Here is a 26,749-nt window from a genome sequence, read left to right as displayed (position 1 = left end):
CCCTGTTATACAAAGAGCACTAATATGGAAAATTGCCATTTTCTTTAATTTGTGGGCCAATTTATAACAGAAAATCTAGATATGCTCCTATGTGAAAGTTTGACAGGTTCTAATAACTTGAGTGCTTAAAATTTAATGTTTTAACTTAAATCAGAGGTCCTTTAAAATGTGAATCCCCGAATTGAGTACATGTCAGCTATGGACTGACCTCCATGTGAATATGTTGGGTCCATAGTAATACTCTGTTTGAAAGTAGATATCCCAGAAATACATGGCTCAGTAGTTCACATGAGAATAAAATAGCATTTGTAGCATGATAATTCTGACTCATGAATAAGGCAAAAGCAATGGGTTAGGTCCTGTTCAGGTCCTGGCACTAATGATAATTTTAACTATGTGACTTCATGAGGCATTTAACCTCTCTAAATCCTGGATTTTCTTGCCTGTAAAGTGGAAATAATAAAATTACTTCTTCATTGGGTTGTCTCAAGGATTGTATTAGAGGATTCAAGGAAAGCTCTTAGCTCAGTTCCTGGCACCTAGTTAACATTCTATCATGGAAGCTGGCACTGCTGCTGATGCTACCGCTGCTCCCAAGAAGGAGGATGAGGCTGAGGAGAAGGATATTTTCCCTCAAAAATATGAGAAACTTAAAGAAATAATATGATTTTAGCAATTTCAGGGCAGGACATTTAGCCAGTAGGGCTTTTCTCTACTTGTGAATCATACCACATAGTCTGAGGTTGACTTCCATTGAGCCCCCTTCTGATCTGCAGAGAAAACTATTCCAGGTGACACCTTCATAAAGAGATAATTACTAAACTCTCCATTTATTAGTGGTTTAAACACCCTTAGTCATTTTCTCTTTCCAATTAATATAAGTCATTGAGACTGAAGCTGAAACTAACTTTATTTCCATCAGATAGTTTAGAAAGAAATCAACAGCTACCATGATTCTCTTCCTGGATACATAGCATCTCCTGCCACAGAAGCTCTCACTGATGTTGTAGGAAATTATGAATCCAGAGAAGAATTTGTGAAAATTAGGGTAAATCAAGGTCCGCTTCTTCTTTCCATGCAATAAACCTACCAAAGTGCAGATCCACTGGGCTTTGTAAACAAAAGACAAGATTAGTCACCAAAGGTAAAAGGACTACCATATTTGCAAAATGCCATCAGTATTATAGAATATTAGGGCTTTAGGAGTCTTAGCCTTGGGATAAGGAAACTCACACCTCGAAAAATTTAGTAACTTATTTACAGATAACTGAAGACAGAGTCAAGACCATGATGAAAACATTCAGACATCTAGAAGTAATTATGAAATGGACTACAATGATTATATAAGGCAGCATAGATATGGTAAAAAAAAAAATGAGATGTCAGGTCACCAGGTGGAATCTCAAACTCATTTCTTGACTAAGTGAGTATTTATTGAGTGATTAGTCTATCCAAAGTGTTATGCTAAATACTAGTAATACTATCATTAGTAAGACTGGGTCCTGCACTTTGATATATGGTTGAATATAACACTGTAAACCTGGTGTTTTCTATAAAGAGCCTGTTACATACTGAGTTTTGTGCACTCCAAAATCCACATGTTGTCTAATGAGGTGGATGAAACAGGAGACTATTATACAGAGTGAAGTAAGTCAGAACGAAAAACACCAATACAGTATATTAATGCATATATATGGAATTTAGAAAGATGGTAACAATGACCTTATATGCGAGACAGCAAAAGAGACACAGATGCATAGAACAGTCTTTTGGACTCTGTGGGAGAAGGTGAGGGTGGGATGATTTGAGAGAATAGCATTGAAACATGTATATTATCATATATGAAACAGATTGCCAGTCCAGGTTCAACGCATGAGACAAGGTGCTTGGAGCTGGTGCACTGGGATGACCCTGAGGGATGGGATGAGGAGGGAGGTGGGAGGGGGATTCAGGGTGGGGAACACATGTACACCCACGGCTGATTCATGTCAATGTATGGCAAAACCCACTACAATATTGTAAAGTAATTAGCCTCCAATTAAAATAAATAAATTTCAAAAAAAATCTGAAAAATAAAAACAAAAAACAAAGTCCACATGTTGAATTCCTAACCCCAGTAACCTCTCAGTGTCATCTTATTTAAAGATGAGGCCTTATAGAGGTAATCAACTTAAAATAAGGTCAACATGGTAGGCCCTAATTCAATATGACTGGTGTCCTTATAAAAGGGGGACATTTTGAGACAGAATAGGATACAGGGAAAACACCATGTGACCATCAAGACAGAGCCTAGGGTGATGTGTCTACAAGCCAATGAATGCTGAAAATTGCTGGCAAACCATCAGAAGAAGGAAAAGGCATGGGACAGATTCATTGTCACAACCCTCAGTAGGAGCCTACCCTGCCAATACCTTGATCTTGGACCTCAAGCCTCCAGAACTGGAAAACAATAAATTTTTGTTGCTGAAGTCACACAATCTGTGGTTCTCTGATACGGCAGCCCTAGAAAATTAATGTACAACCCAATAGAAATTATTTGAGGTTTGGTGAACCACTCAGTCTTTTCAACTCTGTCTTTTGTCACACAAAAGCAGCCATAGACAAAGCATAAACAAACAAATGTGGCATTCTAACAATACTTTATTTACCAAAACATGTGACAGGATGTATTTGGTCTCTGGACTGTTTTTCTGACCCTGCTATCAAGTGTTAAGGTGAAGGCATATAAAAGGTAAGAGTAGCACACAAGAAGGACACCTCACCCAGCCTGGAAATACAGGCGATGTCTTCTCATAAAATGTTCTGTATGATGCAGACATGCTAACAGAGTGAAGGGAGATGAAGGAGGAGGGAAGATGACCTCAAGGAGAAGGAACAACATACACAGAGGTCTGACGATCTTTGTGGGGGAACTGCCAGCAACATACTGTGGCAAGAGCATGTTTGTAAAGGAGACTTAGGAACTAAAGTAACAGAAGAGAAGGAAACAGATCGTGAATCACTTTATGAGTCATATTAAGGCAATGGAGACCCTAGAAGGATTTGAAGTAGAAGAGATATATGGTCATATTTGTACTTCAGAAACATTATTCTAGCTACAAGACAAGATAGGACAGGAGATGGAGCAAAGTAGAAGTGAGGGACCAGCTAGAAATCCAGTGGAGAGATGATGGTGGCCTGGAAGAGGGCAGAGGTAGTGAGAATGGAGAATGGTGGATGATATATATATATATATACATATACGTGTGTGGGTGTGTGTGTGTGTATATATATTCACATGCATATATATTTGAGATAGAAAGGTATAATGGACAGGGAAGATTTGCACACAAATCAGATGATAGTGCGTAAACGAGAAGGTGGAGTGAGTATAATACACACCTCTCTAGCTTGGACAACTAAGCACATGGTAATTCACTCACTGAACAGAGAATATAGGAGAAGCACTTTTTAAAGGTGGAAGATGATGCATAAACTTGGTTTTAGACATGTTAGCTTTGAGGCGCACCTTAGATACCAAGAGGAGATACTGAGTAAGCAATAGCACCTGTGCAGCACAATATGACTGTTTTCAGGAATCTTAAAGGTAAACTAATACTAACTGACATAACCTGATAAAATATTAACAGATGGCCAATCAGCCTCAGTTGAGGGACTTTAGTGACATGGTTGATCCATTGCCACTGTAATCTACTCCAAATGCTCAAAATCTTCCTCCTTATATTGACAAGCTATTGCTCTCAGTTCTCCCCCAGGAAGTGAATTAGGATAAATCAAATTCTTCTTCCATTACAAATGTACATTTTTAAATAGTTGAAGGCAGGAATAATGTCTAAGCCAGGCTTCCTCTTTCCTAGAACTCCAAATTCCTCTACCATTTCAGTTGTCCTCAGTAAACAATGTCAACTTATTAAGTCCCTCTTTAAAAGCAGGAGTCAAGACTAGAGCCAATAATCTTGGTCTGGCCTAATTAGTGTGTAACAGAATTGATGATAACCTTCCTTGTTTTACACACTACATTTTTGTCAATGTTATCCAAGGTCATGAGCATTTCCTGACCCATGAGTCTGCCAAAGTTAAAAAATGGGAATGTTATGCCTCTTTCTAAACCAAGCTTCTGTTCTCACTCCAGAGTCTCTGAGAAATGTGTTCAAACTGCTCACATCTATAACAGAAAAACTTTCTTATGAGATGGTGACAATTTTCCTAATTACTCCTTCATCAAGTATGATTGCTTCATAGACAATCTAGTTTCTACAACACCTCTTTATTTATAATCCATTTGCTGAGTACATTCTCAATATCCAGAGCACTACTAGATGTTAAAGGATGAAGAAAAGTCCCCAGAAAGATGGGACTGAGAAGCTACACCCTCATATCTGGTCTTCCTAATAGTCTTAGCACTGTGTTTTTAATGGTAGACTTTTCCATATTATCCTGGATGAAGAGAGTATCTATAAAGCTTTTTCTCCCCAGCCCCATCAATGCATAGCCCAAAAAAGAAATCAACTTTTGTTGTTTAAAGTTACTGAGAGTTTGTGTGGTTTGTTACTGCAGCATAATGTAGTCCAATTTATTAACTCAAAACTGGATGTGGAAGAAGAGCACTGCTGTAACAAAAACTCCAAAATACATGGCATTAAATAAAAACTACAGTGAACTACCAAAGAACAAATGCTAGAAAAGGTGTGGAAAAAATGGAACCTTCCTATACTGTTGGTGGGAATCTAGGTTGGTGCACTCCCTGTGGAAAATAGTATGGAGGTTCCTCAGAAAACTAAAAATAGAGTTACCATGTGATGCAGCAATCCTGCTCCTGGGCATATATCTGACCAAAATAATAATTCAAAAATATGCATGCACCCTTAAGTTCATAGCAACACTATTCACAGTAGTGAAGACATAGAAACAACCTAAATGTCCATCAACATAAAGCAGATTTGGTCCATGTATATAATGGAATACTACTCAGCCATAAAAAAGAATGAAATAATGCCATCTGCAGCAGCATGGATGCAACTAGAGATTATCATACTAAGTGAAGTAAATCAGAAAGAGAAAAACAAATACCATACGATACCACTAAAATGTGGACACGAATGAACCTATCTATGAAATAGAAACAGAATCATGGACACAGAGAACAGACTAGTGATTGCCAAGGGGGAGGAAGTTTGTGGAGGGAGGGGGTGGGAGTTTGGGGTTAGCAAATGTAAGCTTTTATATACAGAATGGATAAACAACAAGGTCCTCCTGTATAATACAGAACTATATTCAATATCCTATGATGAACCATAATATTTTAAAAAGAATATATATATATATAATGTATATATATATAAATAACTGAGTCACTGTGCTGAACAGCAAAATTAACACAACATTGCAAATCAACTATATTTCAATAAAAACAATTTAATGCATTGCATTAGTTTAAGGATGAGATGGTGGCAATGAGAAAGATGTTATTAGAGGCTGGAAGAATCCACAGGGGAGGCTGATAAGTTGTCCTTTAATTTATAGGTCTCTGGAACGAAAGGAGCCACATACAGATCTGATGGAGAGAAAACCATGTGTGTACATATGTCCACAATAGTACCTAGGAAGAATAAGTGCTCAATAAATATTAGCTATTGTATTTTATTGAAAGCTTTACACAGATGCCACTTGTACCCCCACATCATATCCCCTTGCCCCCCTGATTTCTACTCCTATTCAGACACAACTGTAAAAGTCTAGGAACTCTGAGTGGTACATGGTTTTCTATCCATCAGATCTGCATGTGTCTCCTCCTGTTCCAGATACCTGTAAACTAAATAACAAATTATCAGCACCCTCCCCCCATGGGTCCTTCCAGCCTCTAATAGCATCTTTGTCATTGCCCACTATCATCCCTAGACGAATGCCATGTATTTTATTTTGGCCCACAGCTACAGAGAGTAGCCCTGTGCTTGTTCAGATTTACCTCTGTTGATAGAGGTACACAGTGAATTCATTCTGCATTTCTATTTTCTTACCGGTAATATGGAAGCCTATTCAATCCATAGGCAAAAACAGTCCAGAGACATAAGGGAATGATTGCCCCCAGTAGCAACCCTTGGAAAAGGCAATGGCATCCCACTCCAGTACTCTTGCTTGGAAAATCCCATGGACGGAGGAGCCTGATAGGCTGCAGTCTATGGGTTCGTGAAGAGTCATTCACGACTATGCGACTTCACTTCCACTTTTCACTTTCATGCATTGGAGAAGGAAATGGCAACCCACTCCAGTGTTCTTGCCTGGAGAATCCCAGGGACGGTGGAGGCTGATGGGCTGCTGTCTATGGGGTCGCACAGAGTTGGACACAACTGAAGCGACTTAGCAGCAGGAGCAACCCTCCTGCTCAAAACTGTCCAAAGATTTCTCTGCGGCTTGAACAAGATCCAAAGTCCCTGCAGTTTAAATAAGATCCAAACTTATTATCTGATCCTCGAAAAATGTATATAATATTGTCCCTTCCAGTCATTTTGATCTCAACTCTCATATTCTCCTGTCCACTCATTAAGTTCCAGCTGCACTGGCCTTCTTGATGTTTTTGAAACACATCAAGCTTGTTACTGCCTGAAGACCTTTGTACTTGCTATTACTTTTTCTGGGAATACACTTCCCTTAACTCTTTTATGATTGACATTTCATCAGTCAGAACTCAGCCCAAATGATATCTGAGATAAGTCTTCTTTGACCATTCTTTATTAAAAAAAAAAAAAAAAAGAATGCCTGTAGCCTTATGTTAGTATGGTCCCTTTTCTTCATAGCACATATTATGATCTGCAACTCTATTAATTCACTCATTAGTTTGTTTGGACATTTTCAGAAATCACTACCAGAAGAAAAGTTCACATAGGCAGAGACTTCATCTTGTTTGTTCACTGATGTTTCTTCAAAGCCTAGAACACTCCTTGGTATGCAGTAAATCCTCAAGAAGTATTTATTGAATATAATAACACAACTCTCCAGTTTACAGATAAGAAAATGTGGATCTGAGAGTTTGAGTTACTTTCCCAAAGTTTTACAGAATTTCTTACAGGTGTGCCTGATTCTAAATCCTACTGCCTTTTGCTTCAACAAGTTAACTGTCAAAAGTGAAGTGTCAGACAGCAGGCAGGGCTAGGTGATGAGCCGGTGTTGGATTCTATCACGGAGGCAATCAAAGCCAAAAAGACATACTGATCACACTTTCCCCCAAGAGCCCTGAATTTTCAATGGAACAAGATACTTGAGAAATCTACTGATCTCCCATTTTTGTTATGCTGTATAGGTGACGAGGATCAACGGAGATTTGTACTTTTCTACGCACAACCTTGCAACCTCAATTTGTATTTCCACCCAGATTCCCACAACTTTACAGAATGCACTGCTCTGAGTGCCCACACCTTACCTAATTTAGTGCCACCGTTTGTGACAGTTCTGCTTTCCCAGCTCCTTCCAATTCAGAGAAACATCTCTCCTCTCCTGCTCCCTGCTCAGGAAACCAGCACGCCCCACCCAGCTATCCTCTTACTGAACGTCTGACAAGTACATTGGCCCACAGTCCGCGAAGGGGCGGGGCTTCTGTCTCGGGGGCTCTTCAAAAGGGATCCGAGGTCTGAGCAGTTTCTATCCCTCTCCAGGCCTCCTTCCCCAAGCCTGTGCTTTCCTGCCTGCTTTCTTTTTCCTTTCTGGCTCAGCTTGGGACAGAGGCTCATTCCAGAGGAGCCTCAGGTCTTGCATTTTAATAGCAGTGATGGAAAAACATGAGAATGTTTCCTGGATGTACCAACAGGAACTGAAAGATCCCTTCAAGAAATACCTGAACAACACAGATGACTACCTAGCTTTGCTCTGCGGGCCTCGTCGCAGCCACCTCTTCCTCCCGGTGACTGCGGTGTATGCTCTGATTTTTGTGGTGGGGGTCGTTGGCAATCTCCTGGTGTGCTTGGTGATTCTTCGGCACCAGACGATGAAGACCCCCACCAATTACTACCTCTTCAGCTTGGCTGTCTCCGACCTCCTGGTCTTGCTTCTCGGGATGCCCCTGGAAGTCTATGAGATGTGGCGCAACTACCCCTTCCTGTTTGGGCCGGTGGGCTGCTACTTCAAGACGGCCCTCTTCGAGACCGTGTGCTTTGCCTCCATCCTCAGTGTCACCACCGTCAGCGTGGAGCGCTACGTAGCCGTCCTCCACCCGTTCCGTGCCAAACTAAAGAGCACCCGGGGCAGGGCTCTTCGCATCCTTGGCATCGTCTGGGGCCTCTCTGTTCTCTTTTCTCTGCCCAACACCAGCATCCATGGCATCAAACTCCACTACTTTCCCAATGGGTCCATCATCCCCGGCTCTGCCACCTGTACAGTCATCAAGCCCATGTGGATCTATAATTTCATTATCCAGGTCACCTCCCTCCTCTTCTACATCCTCCCCATGACAGTCATCAGTGTCCTCTACTACCTCATGGGGCTCAAGGTGAGTATCCAAGCTGGCTGCAACCCTTAGGGCGGCGTTCCTTCTCTTTTCTCTAACTCAAAGTTCTGAGAAACACTTAGAACTGGAGAAATTCAGAACTGGAAGGGACCTTAGAGAAAAACAGGGTGAACTCAGAGGGGAAACTCAGAAGTTAACAGGCTGGCTTTCAGTTGGACAGACAGTAACCACAGCTACAAACCACTTCCTTTAACTCACCTTTCATCATTCTTCCCTCTGTAACTGTGGTTCTCAAACCTAGGTATTCCTACAAATCACCTTGAAACTTTACCATGCGAACTGATGTGTGAGTCACTTCCTACAGAGAAGTCTGATTCAGTAGGTCTGGGATAGAGCTTCATTTTAAATAGCACAAGACAGCCACCCCTGGAGAGACTGTTTCATATCCTGTGGTCTCTTTCCTGCCCTCACCTGTTTTGCCTGCATTGAAATTTTCCTCTGCACCAACTTGGTCTGAATATAAAATAAACTATCCCTGTGTAGTTTATACTCCAAGACAGATATACAGTTTTAAAGTCAGACACTTCCTTGTGGTGGTTGCTTTGATCCTTTCGTGGAAATATCAGATTAAAATGTAAAAATATGGCCTGAGTGAAATCAACTGGACAAGTGGAGTTTGAAGGACAAAGAGGTAAACAGAGTGCCTAAAACAGATTAGAAGACAGTGTGAATAAGATATAGCTGGAATTAATAGAATATTATTACTTAGTTTGTAACATTTTATAATTAGAGTTTACCTTCATGTGCTCATGGTGATAAACTTCTTTCTTTCTTTTTTTCTGGATCTAAATTATCTGAAACTGTTGTTTTGTTTTTAATGAAAGGAGAAGTGAGTCTATATGATTCCTTTCCTGGTATATTCTGCATCAAAAATCACAGAGAGGAAAGCTAAACATGAGAGTTTTATACCCATTTAGGGAGGTAGTTATGTAGGAAATAGTCATGAGACCATTTAGACTCCCACATATGAAGCTCACATATAAGATGCCTTCAGGTAATGTCTCACAATTCTCTCTTGTAATTAGTTTCTATATTTATAAAATGAGAAGTTTACATCAGATCTTATGTATTAGCACTCCTGATAATTCTAATAGTCTGTGGTTCCTTAAGAAAAGGAAAAGGGAATCTTTGAGTGGGAGCAATGTGAGTTATAAATGAAAGGAAAACAAAACAGGCATCACATTCACATTCTATGTTGTAAGATGGCTCTGGTACCATGTATTATGTGATAATTAATATACTCCCATCTCAGTGCATCTCTGAGAAAGTTGTGTGTCAAAAATGAGTGTCCCACAGGCGGTCCTTTCGAATAAATACTGTGCCTAAAGTGAATGGTAAAGTCTAAGGAGGAAGAACAGATTTTAAGTACATAGGAATAAATCTAATCATGCAGAGAACTGTGCCAGTTTCCTCCTGGTGGACTGGCCCCTGTAATTCCAGAGACATGTGTCAAACCAGACTAGCTCACAGTCACCATATCTTTAGCAAGCCCTGTGCATCCACTGTGGGGAAAGGTCTTCTGCATGATTCCATGAGCTCTATGAGAAATATCCACCCCAAATGTACCAATACAATCTCTACTAACAGTGAACAATCACTGCTACTGCTAAGTCACTTCAGTCGTGTCTGACTCTGTGCGACCCCATAGACGGCAGCCCACCAGGCTTCCCCGTCCCTGGGATTCTCCAGGCAAGAGTACTGGAGTGGGGTGCCGTTGCCTTCTCCAGTGAACAATCACTTGTCTCAGGTAAATTTGGGGGAACTATCTAACTCTGAATAGGAAACATGTTTCCCTTTCCAAACAGTTACTTTAAGTGTCACTCTGTTGTGTCGTCATGAATCTACTGCTCCCTGGTTATCAGGAGCTAGGTGATAGATAACAGCTAAGAAACCACCCTAGTTTGCTCTGTGTATGCAGTGCAACTTATAGCATCCTATTCTCAGGAAGGGTGAGGTGTTACCCAGAGGACATTGGAAAGGAACTATCTGCTCAGAATGTCTCTTCTATAGGAATTTAAAGATTTCTAGACTGGGAGTCAAAAGTAAACCCTAATCTGTGGCATTGATCTCAAGACCTTTGCACCTTTTGCTGTATTTTTGCCAGAAACGTCCCTACCGCCCACCATCACAATCCTTTTTGCCTTTCTAACTCTCACTTATCCTTTAAGTCATACTTTACTCACACTTACTCCAGGAAGTTCTCCCTGATTCCCTAACTGCTTGATTCCCCTGTAGGTGCTCATGATTCCTAGTCATTTCCCATCATTGCATTCATCACAATTTATAATTCTATACTTGTGGGTTCCTTAACTTCTTCCTCTCCAACTAGACTGTAAGCTCAGTGAATGAATGAATGAGCCATTTCCTTTATTGTTGGACTTCAGCTTCTCTACCTTCAAAATAGGAGACATGGAAATATTATCTCAGAGGGCCTTTTTGATCTGAAAGATTTTAAAGAGATTTGATCAACTCTGATGAGTACTGATTCTCATGGCAAGTCTAAAGATATGATTGAGTCTAGACAAATGCCTTCAAAAGGCAGAAAACCAAGACTGATGAAATCCCAGGAGCAAGAAAGAAGGAAGGGAGCTATATGTGTGCTCAAAATTGACCACTCAGAGATTCTTCATCATTCCAGGACTCAAGTCTCCAATGAGCTGCTCTTTATGGTTCTAACATGATGGAGATGGAAAATAGTCAATCCCAGGGCAAGTCCCTTCCCATCTCCTCCATGCAGCATTAATGCTTTAACTAGAGAGGATGTATTATGAATAGTAACAGAATTCAGCCAGGGCAAACAGGACTGAACTGATTTTTTTTTTTTAACTTTACATAATTGTATTAGTTTTGCCAAATATCAAAATGAATCTGCCACAGGTATACATGTGTTCCCCATCTTGAACCCTCTTCCCTCCTCCCTCCCCATACCATGCCTCTGGGTCGTCCCAGTGCTCTAGCCCCAAGCATCCAGTATCGTGCATCGAACCTGGACTGGCAACTCGTTTCATACATGATATTTTACATGTTTCAATGCCATTCTCCCAAATCTCCCCACCCTCTCCCTCTCCCACAGAGTCCATAAGACTGTTCAATACATCAGTGTCTCTTTTGCTGTCTCGTATACAGGGTTATTGTTACCATCTTTCTAAATTCCATATATATGCGTTAGTATACTGTATTGGTGTTTTTCTTTCTGGCTTACTTCACTCTGTATAATAGGCTCCAGTTTCATCCACCTCATTAGAACTGATTCAAATGTATTCTTTTTAATAGCTGAGTAATACTCCATTGTGTATATGTACCACAGCTTTCTTATCCATTCATCTGCTGATGGACGTCTAGGTTGCTTCCATGTCCTGGCTATTATAAACAGTGCTGCGATGAACATTGGGGTACATGTGTCTCTTTCCCTTCTGGTTTCCTCAGTGTGTATGCCCAGCAGTGGGATTGCTAGATCATAAGGCAGTTCTATTTCCAGTTTTTTAAGGAATCTCCACACTGTTCTCCATAGTGGCTGTACTAGTTTGCATTCCCACCAACAGTGTAAGAGGGTTCCCTTTTCTCCACACCCTCTCCAGCATTTATTATTTGTAGACTTTTGGATTGCAGCCATTCTGACTGGTGTGAGATGGTACTTCATTGTGGTTTTGATTTGCATTTCTCTGATAATGAGTGATGTTGAGCATCTTTTCATGTGTTTGTTAGCCATCTGTATGTCTTCTTTGGAGAAATGTCTATTTAGTTCTTTGGCCCATTTTTTGATTGGGTCATTTATTTTTCTGGAGTTGAGCTGTAGGAGTTGCTTGTATATTTAACCTTAAAAGCTTCTGTACATCAAAGGAAACTATTAGCAAGGTGAAAAGACAGCCTTCAGAATGGGAGAAAATAATAGCAAATGAAGCAACTGACAAACAACTAATCTCAAAAATATACAAGCAACTCCTGATTTTTTTTTTAATAAACAGATTTTGTTCAGATGGTGGAGATACTTACACAAAAGCTATAATTATACCTTGGTATTCTAAAGTTGGACTTCCCTGGTGGCTCAGATGGTAAAGTATCTGCCTACAATGAGGGAGACCTGGCTTCAATCCCTGGGTTGGGAAGATCTCCTGGAGAAGGAAATGGCAACCCACTCCAGTACTCTTGCCTGGAAAATCCCATGGACAGAAGAGCCTGGTAGGCTACAGTCCATGGGGTCGCAAAGAGTCGGACATGACTGAGCGACTTCACTTTCACTATTCTAAAGTTATACAAATGAACTCACAAACTATATAAATGAATCACTGGTAAAATGATTTTAATCAGCATAAACAGTTGATTGGGATTATCTGATTGATAATCAACCCCATGTCTCCCTTCACCTTTTGTCATACATAGCTGAAAGGAGTGGAGCAGCAAGACTTCTGAACTTCCTACAGAGTGATGACAATTTTCCTCTCCTCTTTTTGTAACCTCACTTTTAAAATAAATGTTTGGGGTTGGGTGGGAATAATCAATAGGTAAATATATACTTTGTTAAACATCTGAAGGGAAATGAAATTAGTCAACAAGAAATAATGCAGCATTTAATATTGGCTAAACAAATTGTTTGGATTCTATTCTGCTATGTTAACCCCTTCAAATTCTGTTGAAACCACGTGTAACATGTATAAATAGTCTGTTTCTTATTCTTCTTCTAGTTCAATAGTTGTGTCACTGTAGCCTAAGAAAGCCAAAATGTAAGTAATGATTAATACAGCCATGCATTTTCTTTTCAGTGCAAACTACACTCAAAAAGAAGCCTGTTCCTAAAAGGATTGTGCGAGCCATTTGCCAGCTGTTTGATTTAAGGAAACTGTTCCCTGGAGTAGAAAAACTTCTAATGAGAACTGTTGAATGCACCCAGAGAAGTGGCTAATAGGTCTTAATAATCTTTCATTGTTCTTGATTATAGACTGGAATCAAATAATGGAATAACTATCTTGTAATAAGGACAAATGTTTTAAATGGTATGAAATAATCAGAAACTTTAGTAGATTTAATTGAAGGTGAGTTAGAAAGATTAGTTTGATTTATTGCTCTAACCTTAAACACAAGTCTTTCTCTTCTCAATGTATCTGGATCCTTATTTGTGTCAACACAAGTACAGCATGTGGGTGAGTGGTACCATGAGAAGAATCTCTAGAAGGGACTCCATAATACAGATGAGTGGGCCCACAGCTATAAATAAATATTTCATGAAAAATTTATTATGCCTTTTGAGTAAACTCAGGACAATAATCAGATTCACAATATATGATTTTTTTTTCTTTTGGCCACACCACATGGCTTGCAGGATCTCAGATCCCTGACCCTGGCCACAGCAGTGAAAGCCCAAGAATCCTAACCACAAGACCACTAGGGAACTCCCAGAATCACAATATATAATTTAGTGAGTATCATTTGCCAGCCAGTGAGTTAAGAACTCTACCTGCATTGTTTTCTTTTACTCTTATATTCCTAGGAAGCCCTTATTCTTATATAAATAACATCTTATCATCTTTAGTTCCTTCTCATTTATTCCTAATAATGTCACAATATTTCCCCCTATTTCTTTCCAAGTTCTAGATGACTGCAAAAGGTCAAATCTGATGGAACCTTAGTCCCCTAATTTCTGAAGACACAGGAATATGTAGAGAACACCAATATATTCAAGATGGCCAGGTTTATTAATCATCCATGCAGATACTTCAGGGCAGTGCAGCGTGGAGAGCTACCTGACTTTGAGGAGCATATCTGTCTTTAGGATATTGATTTGTTGAACTTTGGAGGCAACTTTTAATGTTCCTTTCTTCCAAGTCTTATTTAATTTTAAATACCTTCTCTAAAATATTTTGTAAAAACAGCATCTAGCCCAGGAAGGTCACTGATTCTTATAGAAGTCTAAGTCTGTTCCATTGTTCCACAGACCACACTAATTTTTTTTAGCTGGAACTGAAATATGTCTCCTTATAACTCAATCAATTGATCCTAATATACACAGGTTATAAAATGGGTTGAATTTTCCTCGCATTGATGGCCTCCTCAGTTTGTCAGGACTTTCCACACAGCGAAGAGGCAACTCCAACTCAATCTGATTAAATACAAGATGGAACATAGACCTGAAACATCTAGAAGGAGACCTGGCTCTTGGGGAAGATTAATCTAGTAAGACACACAGTGACAGCAAGGATCTAGCTTTATTTCTGTTTCTTTGCTCTTCTGTCTGTGGTGTTGGTTTCAACCTCGAAATCTGCATAGCAGCCCATTGGTGGCTCCAAGCACATTCCTCATGGTGAGGAGGAAAAAAACAAACAAGCAAACAACTCTCCCTGGCAGTTCCAATAAAAGAGTAAGAAAGTATCTGAAATCTCATTGGTCTCAATCATCCAACCACTCTGACTGAAGGATGACAGCTAAATTATATAGGGACTAAACATAGTTCTGGGATTTTCCTGGTGGCTCAGTGGTAAAGAACCTGTCTACCAATGCAGGAGACATGGGTTTTATCCCTGGAGAAATGGTCACCCAATTCAGTATTCTTGCTGGGAAATCCCATGGACAGAGGAGCCTGGCAGGCTACAGTCTATGGGGTTGCAAAAGGGTCTAACATGACTGAGCAACAATAACAACAAAAACAAATCTGTATCTGGAGATGGGATCATTCAGATTCCTATTAATGACTATGAACTGGAGAATGAATAAATTCCCTAAAGGAAAATCAGGGCACTATTTTTAAGAGAAGGGAGAATAAGCACTATACTATCTTCTAGATATTTGATAGTAGTTTATTATGAGTCCTTAAAGCTTCTTTTATCTGGCTGAACATCCCCACAAACTTGAAATACATAAAGAGAAAAAAAAATTCACAACTAGACGAATGATGTAGATCTTCAGTGCTATTGAATTTCAGAGGAAGAAGGTGATAATGGTCTACAGTTGCCATAAAAGCCTCCAAGGAGTAGGTGGCACTTAACTGGGTGAGAGAGGCTGTAAGTACAGGAAATGTTAATATTTGAAATTATCAGATGCTACTTTACAGATCACCATATCTGCCAGTAAGGAGAAATTATTTTAACATCTAAATTCAGAAACATATGAACCTTTATGGATAGTATTTGTAAAATAGAGTTTTCCAAATTGTGCTTCTCAAGATGGTACCAGGTATTCCACTGAAAAGGGTTGGGAAGGGTATTTTTTAGTCTAAGAAACATTGTCCCCTGAGAGGATAGGAGATGTGGGATGTGGAAGGTGGAGGTGGAGGAAAGATGATACACTGTCTCCCATGAAGATGAGTTATACTCATTAGCATTTGAGGCTCAAAGAAGATCCATAATAAAGACTATAAAGATCATGAAGCAGAAATAATACCTGTTTCTGTTTTCTACTGCCTATCCATCTCATAGATGTCTAATAATTATATAATAAATGAATGAATCAATGGAAAAGCCTAACTTTTTAACTTTAGGAAATTTTTTTCCATGGAATGTCTATTAATAAACTACAAAACAATGGTTTTACAGAATGCTGCTGCGTCGCTTCAGTCGTGTCCGACTCTGTGCGACCCCAGAGATGGCAGCCCACCAGGCTCCCCCGTCCCTGGGATTCTCCAGGCAAGAACACTGGAGTGGGTTGCCATTTCCTTCTCCAATGCATGAAAGTGAAACGTGAAAGTGAAGTTGCTCAGTCGTGTCCGACTCTAGCGACCCCATGGACTGCAGCCTACCAGGCTCCTCTGTCCATGGGATTTTCCAGGCAAAAGTACTGGAGTGGGGTGCCATTGCCTTCTCCGTTTACAGAATAGCATAGGTTAAATGAAAGTGAAAGTGTTAGTCACTCAGTCGTGCCTGGCTCTTACAAATCCCATGGACTGTAGTCCACCAGGCTTCTCTGTCCTTAGAATTTTCTAGGTAAGAATACTGGAGTGCATTGCCATTCTCTTCTCCAGGGGATCTTCCCGACCCAGGGATTAAACCCAGGTCACCTGCACTGCAAGCAGATTCTTTACCATCTGAGCCACCAGAGAAGCCCATAGGACAAATGGTTGCCTGTAACTTGGCCCCATCTATACAGTTGAGTTAGGTGACCTGAGTCCAGTTCCACCTCCAACTTACTGTTAAACATTTAGCTAATTCTTACATTTCTCTGGGGCTTCCCTGGTAGCTCAGCTGGTAAAGAATCCACCTGCAATGCAGAAGACCCCAATTCGATTCCTCGGTCAGGAATATCCTCTAGAGAAGGAAGGGATAGGCTGCTCACTCCAGTATTCTTGGGCTGCCCTGGTGGCTCAGACAGTAAAGAATGCACCTGCAATGCGGGAGACCTGGGTTCCATCCCTGGATGGGAAGATCCCCTGGAGAAGGAATAGGCTACCCACTCCAGTATTTTGGCCTGGAGAATTCCATGGACAGAGAAGCCTGGCAGGCTACAGTCCATGGTGTTGTAAAGAGTCAGACATGACTGACTGACTTTCACTTTCACTTTACATTTCTCTTAGGTTTTTTTTTTTTTTTTTTTTTTTTAACTTGTAAAATGAGTGTTAGACTCACACTTCTTAGATCTTAATGGGAGGAAAAACTGTTTCCCTTTCTTTATCTCTTTGCATTTCCCTTGCAGCTGAAGAAAGACCAACACCTTGAGGCAGATAAAGTGACTGCAAATATTCAAAGACCATCCAGAAAATCAGTCACTAAAATGCTGTGTGAGTCCTCTATCTTGTAATTGTTTGTTTGTTAAAGGAAAGCAGTTATATTTGGTATGATTAAGTGTTGCTGGTATCAGATCAAAATTCTCTTCAAGCACAATATCATGTCCTGTTCTTCCATGGCTTACTCAAGCATCTGCTGCTGCTGCTGCTGCTAAGTCGCTTCAGTTGTGTCCGACTCTGTGCGACCCCATAGATGGCAGCCCACCAGGCTCCACCGTCCCTGGGATTCTCCAGGCAAGAACAATGGAGTGGGTTGCCATTTCCTTCTTCAATGCATGAAAGTGAAAAGTGAAAGTGAAGTCGCTCAGTCATGTCCGACTCTTAGCGACCCCATGGACTGCAGCCTATCAGGCTCCTCCATCCATGGGATTTTCCAAGCAAAAGTACTAGAGTGGGGTGCCATTGCCTTCTCTGACTCAAGCATCTAGGGCCTGCCTATTTTGTTCTGTTTTAAAGACCTCAGAACAACACACTAAACTGCATCCATTATAATACACTCTGTTCAGTTTTTGGAAATCATATCCACTCTCAGAGCCTTCAAATATCTCTTTTCCCTTTTAAAATGAGGAGGTGGTTCTTAACCTATTTTTTATTATGAGTTTCTTTAAAAGTATTATGGAAATAGTGAATTTTCCACTCAGAAAACACATAAATGAGCATCCATCAAATGTTTGATAGTCCATTTCAGAGGATCACAAAACCCTCTGATACCAAGCTTGGTCCTCATGAAATCTTTTATTTCCAGAATAAGAACAGCTGGTTAAGAATATTCTAAGCAGTCATTCCTCCTATGACATTGCATGATTTTATATAAACAGTACACTCTTTTATATAGATAAGATTTTAAAACAAAATCTAAGCATTGATCCACACTCAAATGTTATAAAAATACAAGATCCAGCACTAGTCTAACAAGATACTGATCAATTAGAGAAAGGAAGTTTGTGATACACTTTCCAACTCAAAATGTGAGGTTTAGAAGAAAAAAAAAATCTTCCAGGATAATATGCATGTGAAACATTCATTGCAACTATGTGATATATATGAACAACAAAACCTGTGAGGTCAATAAAATATGTCTTTTCAGCTCTACTAATCATCTTCTTGGAAATTTTTTACCACGTGTTAGCACCTGATCTTCTCTACCAAGCAATCTAGTCCCTTCAGTATTTCTCTCCCTTCCTTTATGAACATAATCTTTCACTAAGAGACTTGAAGTGTACTCACATTAAAGTTACAATGATAAAATACACTGTGAACCCTTTGCCTTTTGCAAGCAGAGGGTTTAATTTTAACAGGAATTTAAATTTTTAATTAGAGGAAATTATAGACAGTAGTAAGCAGATTAGGGACATTTTATTCAAGGCTAAATTCAGAAGAATCTCCCAAACAGTCCTGAAACCACATAAAGCAGGCAGATCACTTACTCTGAGTATGTTTAGTGCCAATGGGAGACATATGTACTGTTTACTATGAAACACATCAAAGGTGCTCATGAGTTCAGAGAACTGTAAAGTGAACACCAAAGTACCCATCATCCAGCTTTAAAAGTTATCAATGCATAGCTAATCTTGCTTCCTCTACATGTCTATCTCTCCGTTAGCCCCTACAAGATTATTTTGAAGTAGATCTCAAAAGAAAAGGAAGGAAAAGTATTTTACAACTCCAGGAGAGAAGAAAAAACATACATATTTATATTCGTGCGGATTAAATGCCCTATAGAGAAACTCTGGTAGCACCAATCTCTGTCTGGGGAACTGAAAATAAGAAACTAGAAGGTGCAACTTCCTGTGAATCTATAATGATTTAAAAATAAAAAGTAAAAACAAACATAAAGCAACTGGAAGGAATTCTGTGCCCTAGTAATTTATAATAGACACATCCCCATTCCAATCCAGAGATGCTTATAGTATGTTTATGGTTGTTCAATCTTTCTCTTTTCCCTGACTTCTTGCAGAATTTTAAATGATTAAAATCATAAAAGCTTCTATTTTTTCTAGAATAACAATATAAATTCATACTGCACTTCATAGTTTATTAATCTATAACTTCAAAGAACACGGACTTGCTTAAGCACAATCATTTTACTTATATATCCAGTTTGTGTGGTTACAACAGTCTACTGGCAATAATTTATATTCCACAGTAGAATGTTTTCTGGACTTTGAATACATTCAATACTATTTTAATACCTTAAAGGAAACTTACATTATACAAGAAATCTTGTACAATCATTTGGGAAACTGATTCTCAATACAGAACTTCTACACAGAATATAATTCATTCTTATGTTTACATATTCTGTGTAGAAGTTCTGTAGGATCTAGTGACCTTTAGGAAGTATAACTTAACAAAGATAAAGGGCAAATGCTAGCAGGAACTCAGAAGGAGTTGTATACCTCTTCTTGCTTTGACTGCCTTCTACTCTCCCCTTCATCCTCCTTTTCCAGTTGTCTTGGTCTTAGTGTTTGCTATCTGCTGGGCCCCATTCCACATTGATCGGCTCTTCTTCAGCTTTGTGGAGGAGTGGACCGAACCCCTGGCTGCTGTGTTCAATCTCATCCATGTGGTGTCAGGTAAAATTGTAGATCCTTTGGGTGCATCACAAGTGTTCAGGTAGCTGCAGCTTTTTCATCTTGCTTAGAGCAAGTAGGTTCTATCTGTATATGCCAATTTATCATAGAGATTTGCCACGCATATATATATATATATATATATATATATATAAAATGAAGACATTTGATTTTTATTGTATTTAAATATTAAATATTTAAATATTATTAGGCATTAAATATTGATTAAATAGGTTACTGGCTCAAAAGAAATATACCATATTACTACTTTAGACACTATTTGATGAAAACCCTCAACTCTAAATATGATGTCACAGCAGGAAAATGGTCTAAGGAGTGATTCCTTTGGTTTTTCTGCCAATGGCCATGGGATTTATTTGGTTCTTATTTATTAAACACCCGTGTCCCTGAAACCCACTATTGTCTTCAGCAAGTGTTACATCCTCCTGAAAGCCAGCCAAAGGGCATTCATGGGGCATCATGTTCTGCTTTTAGGCCACTTTAATGCTGCTCATTAAGGACATCATAGACTATGTTGGAGAGTGACGGAAAGGTTGCTGAATCAGAGGGCCTGGATTTGCATCTCAGTACCTTTAATATTCTTAGCTATAAGCAAAACATGGATTCCTTCTTTCCCAAGTTTCCTCAACTATAATATGGCAATAATGCCTGTTCTATACACACCACAGGCTGATGCACACTAAGTCACTTCAGTCATGTCCGACTCTTTGTGACCCCATGGACTGTAGCCTTTCAGGCTCCTCCGTCCATGGAATTTTCCAGATAAGAAAACTGGAGTGGGTTGCCATTTCCTACTCCAGGGTATCTTCCCTATCTAGGGATCTAACTGCATGTCTTACATTTCTTGCCTTGACAGGTGGGTTCTTAACCACTAGCGCCACCTGGAAAGCCCACAGGCTGATGGTGAGAAGCAAGTAAAATAATAGCTATTAAAGAACTTTTTAAACTATAGTATATATTTCTATGACTATCACAAATTGTAAAGTAAACATTATCATCAACATTTTATTGTTAAAGAAACAGTTCTACAAAGAAGAAATGACTTGTCCAAAGGTAATGGGCAAATAGTAAAAATTAAGATTTAGGCTTGAGTCACCTAACTTCAAGTTCAGGGTTCCTTCCTCTTGAATGGAGCAAAGGATGGCCCCCACGTCTTTCGTTCTCAGTTAGTGTAACTGTTAGCCTTAAGTTCAGACCGCTTTTATCCCTCTACCTCTGCTAGTCACTGGCTGGTTCTACAAGCTCTTTATCAAAGACAAAGACGTCATTATGGAGGAAGGAAAAGAGCAATTTGTAAAAATTAAAGTCCAGATGTGCATAGAGCAATAACATTCATATGTATACTTAATACCATATATATTATCTGTTTTCTACCACCATTATTTTTTTTTTATTCAGCAGGGCTTGTGTAAAGCTTATACCTGAACATTAGGACCTTCCTCTGTGTTAAACTATTTATTATTCTGGACAATATCTCAAAAATGTTTATAGCTCTGATCTTTGTGGTTTGTCTGAGAAGTGGAAGTGTTTAAATAATATACACACTACTATATATATATAATAGATAACTAATAAAGACCTACTGTGTACCATAAGGATTCTATTAAATACTCTGTATAGGTGTATATGGGAATAGAATTTTTTAAAAAGGATATATGTATATGCATAATTGATTCATTTTGCTGTATACCTGAAACCAACACAACATTGTAAATCAACTATACTTCAATAAAAAAAGTGTTTTAAATAACAAAAATTATTCTTTAAAAAAATTGGAAAATACCAAGATCACATGAAGCTTCACTAGTTGATTACACTTCTCCAGAGGCATCAAGAAAACTATTTTAAGATTCCCAAGTTGTGTCATTTACAACACAATAACATTTTCCTATTAAGACATAAGTTTTCCCTCCCCAACCCTACCAACCAGATGATATCTAAACCTCTTAAATGCTATGCTCAAAACACCCCCAACTTGCCTTCCGACCCTCAGATTATAGTATTTTCAATTCATAAGCCATATACTTTCCAAGTTGGTGAATTAGGGGTTTCTGCACATCCTGCATTATTCTTGCACAATAAGTGTTCCCGTCTCAGTACACTGGTGCATGCTGTGCCTTCTACCTCTCTTCCACTCCTCTCTTGAGACCCCCTCCTCTCTTCTCCAGTGTCTCCTACCCATTTCATGGTCTGGTTAGAGTCCAGTCACCCCCATTATTATGGAGATGATTTGTCATGATCATTAGTGTTCTTGTGCTTAATGTGAATTTCCATAACATGACTGTTAGTATCACATATTTTGCTCTTGTCTTAACAGATATTGTTAGGTATCATCCTCTTGTTAATTACTGAAATCAGGCATAAATCTTATCTCTGTAATACTGTTCTAGATCCTTGGAGAACAAAGTCTAAATCCATTACCTTCCAGTGGGCCTCAAAGTCACATAATAAAAATTCAATCAGTATTTCTTTATTGAACAAATTAACAGTGTACAGAAATGCACCCCCCACCCCTACAGGTCCACAGACATTCCTTCCTGGGTTTCCTAGATAGCTCAGTGGTAAACAATTTCCTGTAATGCAGGAAACCTGGGTTAGATCTCTGGGTCAGGAAGATCCTGTGGAGGAGGGCCTGGCAACCCACTCCAGTATTTTTGCCTGGGAAATCCCATGGACAGGGGAGACTGGCGGGCTGTAGTCCATACGGTCGCAAAAGAGTCAGACAGGGCTTTGCGACTAAACAACATTTCTCTGTGCCCAATTGTGTCCACAGGCAAATGGCTCTGTATGTGTCTTGAACTATATAAATGAGAATGACAATGAACGTGTTGAGGATAGCATCTATCATTTGTATCTTCTGTGGATAGTACCTCAACTTTATCCTCACAATAATCCAGGGAGGTGGGTTAAAATGGTGTTATCATCTCCATTTTACAAAGAACAAGAAATTGAAGTGCCAGTTCTGTCCAGGGTCACAGAATAAGCAAGGGCCAAGATCAGAAACTTAAGTCCTCTGATTCTTCAGGCTCCATGGGCCTTGAGGAAATAAAATAGGATATGGTAACAAATGAAAAGTGTGTATCAACCAAGAAAATGGCAATGTGTAAGGCATTTGGTGGAGAAAACAAATGGAAAACAATACAAGAATTCATTAAGGTTGGAAATAAGGTGGGAAGAGACATCAAGGGGAAGGAATTGGCAGGAAAAGGACACTGGGGAATGCTTCTTTGAAGAGCTATTTGGCATCATAAGGAGTCTTAACAGAGATTATGCCTTGACTGATTTACTATTCCTCCATTACTTGCAGTTTCAAATGATAGACTGAAGCATAAGATAAAAACATCTCTTTCTTCTGATACTTAAGCATCTCTCATTAATGCTATGGGAACATGTTCTTTAATTAAACAAGTGGGGATCAAAGGAAGTTGCTGAACATCTCAGAGAGATCCCATTCCAGCTTAAATTTTTCCGAGACTCTTTAATCTTTCTAGGTTTGGTTCCTAAAGTACACAGGTGGTAGATCTGTTCAGAGCATTTTGTATTCTCAATTAGAGTCTTGTATGTACTATCACTTCCAAAAGAGGCAATCAAAGGGATGTGAGGCCTTTATTAAATATTTATGCTTCTCCGTGTGGTGCCTCCCCCTCAGTTTTTCCTCAGCCTGTCTCTTAATCCTCTGCGTTCCAGGTGTCTTCTTCTACCTGAGCTCAGCGGTCAACCCCATTATCTACAACCTGCTCTCTCACCGCTTCCAAGCAGCATTCCGGACTGTGATCCCCCCTTCCTGCCAACAGCAGCACTCCCATAACCACTCACCGGGGCCGTCTATGCAGCGGAACATCTTCCTGACAGAGTGCCACCTTGTGGAGCTGACTGAGGACGTAGCTCCCCAGTTCCCTCGTCAGCTGTCCGTCCTTAGCTCGCAGCTCCCCACAGCCCTCTGTACTGGACAGGTGCCAAGAAAGGAGCTCGCAAAGAGCTGACATCCGTGTGGTTCTGTATTTTGGAGGGGTGGGGGGATGTCCCATAATTTACGCCTTCTTATATGATATGAAGGAGGTAAAATGACTCTTGGAACTTACATATCCAATTCTAGTTTTTTCCCCAACAAATGTGAAAATTGCTACTTAAATCTTGATTTAAAACCCAGAACCTCTTGATTTTTAGTTAGCATTCCACTGTCTTAACTGCTTCATGCCCTTCACTAGTTCACGCAAAGAGCATGACTAACACGTCATAGCACCTATACATTGAGTCATTCTCACAATTGGGAATGATTTGTCTTGCTATTCACACTCTGAGTCAGGCTGGCATTCTTACAACCAGTGGTCCCTATGAGCCACAGAGGGAGACATGGAAATGCTGTTAATGTAATTTGAGGGGCCCATGCCAGCTCTTCCACGGCAATCTGTCTACCCTGCTTCATACTGTTCAATTACAATGTGATTCCTTGCAGTCTGAAGCCTTTGAGTTAAAAAGTCCTGATAACATAAGAATGCTCTTCAGAATTATTATTATTCCCACCATTCTATTAATGATCCGCAAGTCATTATCAGTCATTCCTCACCAGGGATGAAATCAGATACAAGTTCTACTTGGAGAAGAATGGGAAGAAAGAGAATATGGTGGAAGGTCCAAAGAGTCAACCTACACTACTTATTTGTTTTCATCATTTGGTCTAGACCTGGATTTCTATTAACTTGTGTCATAAATAGATGTATGTCTACTGTCTAATAAAAAGGACAAGTCAACTGATTACTACTGGTCTCAAACTCACGACTTTTCCTACTCAATCCTTCATTGTCTCTACAGCCCTCATCACTCCTACAGTGACCGCCATTGCATCGTCACAACTACTACACACTTCTACTCAAGTTCAATTACTTGCTCTTATGAAGTCACACCCCAGTTTCCCCAGCTGCATATGTTTGCTTACAGAATGCTCTCTATTCCTCCAATCTTCATCAGATGTGATCCTACCCATTCTTCAATATCTAGCTCATTGTGTTACCGCTTCCATAAAGCCTTGCTTGATTTATTCAAATAAGAGTATAATCTGACTTTTCTATCAGTTTATGTATCTTAAGCGTTTCCTTCAGCCTGCTTTGTATTTCCATGATTTATATTCTTGCTTTGCTAGAATGTAGATTTGTCAAAGACATGAAGTATCCTGTGTTCCTTTTTGCTGTTACTGGAGTCCTGACAATATATCAGTCACAATAAATACGTAGTAAATAAGTTGACCTCACATTCCGACATACTGAGCCAAAAAATCGCTCCACGGGAAACCATGTTAAAGAGCTGAAAGACCAAGATTCTGTTTCTGACAGGGACGTCTGACCTTCAGTTGGCCATTTAATCAGCTGTGATTATAATGGCATGCCTGCTGTGTCTGCAGTGTGAGAAGACTCTTCTCTGCCCCAGGCCTTACTGAGGCTGAAACAAGCAAGCTCCAGCTTTTAGTCTGAATTTTCCCCAAGTTGAACAGACCATTCTACTAATAAATGAGGATATTGGTCTCTGACATTATTTTCTAACTGAACAGTCATCTTCAAAGTAATTCAATATATTTTTTAAATCTCTTAGCTAATTACAAGCCAACTTTAATGAATCTGAATTCTTAGTGATGCTTTATGTTGGTGAGCAAAAATTCTCTGGACATTTAAGGATTAAGTTGAAAAGACTCAACAAAAGAAAAACCTCAAAAACTGGACAATTGCGTTTCTTTCTTGACTTTTGAAGGTCTAATACAATTACTGTCTTTAACATCAACTCCAAAAGAAACAATACTAAAACTGAAGCTAGTAATCTGGTTGTTTGATTAAAACTTTAGTCTCTTTTTTAAAATCCTCATTTTCCTTTCTTCTCTTAAAGATGTAAAAATCAAAAAATGATTATTAATTCTTTCATTCAACAAATTTTCAGAACCCATTAGGTAATGGGCATTGTGGCATCACCTGACCTTTAAATTATTTATCTAGTAGAAGAAATGATTTTTTTTTGAAAATCATTACACAGTTGTTTAAATCTAATTGTGAAGTGTGCCACAAAATCCAAATATAAGCACTGTGGGACTATATATAAAAAAACAGTGTTTGATCAAGTCAGAGAGCAATAGGTTTAACTAAACATAACACTAAAAAAGGAGGGAAAAGTGTTAAGGCTTTGTCTATAGAGACATACATACATATGCACATATATACATACAGGAAGCTTATATTTCCTATAATATAAGGAATATTTCCTTCAATAAAAGTTGAAGTCCTAGAGTTACCTTATATAATAGTTGACACAAAATTAGTAGAATAAAGGGAGAAACTAAAACTTAAATTGTTCAGTGTTACTCAGTAGTGCACCTCATCATCTCTTGAGTTCCTTGTGATTCCTGAATTTTAGGATAATGATAGAAGAGGCCAGATAGTAAACACAATTAACAAAGTATTGGCAATTCAACTCTACTTCAATGACACAGTGATTTTTGAGCTCTCTAGTGATTTACAAACTTAGTGAACAGAAGCAAAGATATTCAGAATGTTGCTTGCCAAATTAGTTTGGCCCAAAGAGATAGCAGTGATTATTAATCTGAGACCCATGGAAAAGTTTCAGGAGATACAAGAATCCCTTGAAATCACAGTCATAATTCTTAGAGTGTACTTGTTTTTCTTGTAGAGAAAATTTATAGTTTTGATTTGCTCTTCAAAGTAGTCTATGACTTAAATGATTATAATCACTGTTCTAAAGGGTCCTTAACAGTCTTACATAAAGCTTCTCTCTTAATGGATGAGTTGCAGTTGAAAGAAGGTACTGCAGGATAATTAACAAGTATCATTATTCCAACATAATTGTCCAGTATGTAAGAATTAGCTGTTTGTGTGCTGGCTTGAACTTGCTTACAGAAGTTTATTATTACCTGTTTAGAATTTTGAGAGGAAGCTGTCAAAGGATGGGTAG

At 39.2% G+C, this 26,749-nt stretch overlaps 1 protein-coding gene across 2 annotated transcripts; it reads left to right on the top strand.

Annotated features, from left to right (window-relative positions):
• The first annotated feature begins 7,629 nt into the window (after nucleotides 1-7,629).
• On the top strand, nucleotides 7,630-24,553 carry NMUR2 (neuromedin U receptor 2). 2 transcript variants are annotated; one of them, XM_061424112.1, is made up of 4 exons: nucleotides 7,630-8,479; nucleotides 17,114-17,198; nucleotides 19,655-19,780; nucleotides 23,486-24,553. In XM_061424112.1, the coding sequence occupies exons 1-4, from the start codon at nucleotides 7,763-7,765 to the stop codon at nucleotides 23,779-23,781; spliced, it is 1,224 nt and encodes a 407-aa protein (XP_061280096.1). In that variant the 5' UTR covers nucleotides 7,630-7,762; the 3' UTR covers nucleotides 23,782-24,553. The 2 variants fall into 2 exon arrangements, with proteins under 2 accessions (XP_061280096.1, XP_061280094.1); XM_061424110.1 differs by lacking the exon at nucleotides 19,655-19,780 and having other exon boundaries at nucleotides 7,677-8,479.
• Nucleotides 24,554-26,749: the final 2,196 nt, after the last annotated feature.

This window comes from Bos javanicus, chromosome 7, assembly GCF_032452875.1.
Source record: "Bos javanicus breed banteng chromosome 7, ARS-OSU_banteng_1.0, whole genome shotgun sequence".
Classification (NCBI taxonomy): Eukaryota; Metazoa; Chordata; class Mammalia; order Artiodactyla; family Bovidae; genus Bos; species Bos javanicus.
The sequence above is the reverse complement of the archived record's forward strand: the minus strand, read 5'-3'. Positions and strand labels throughout refer to the sequence as shown.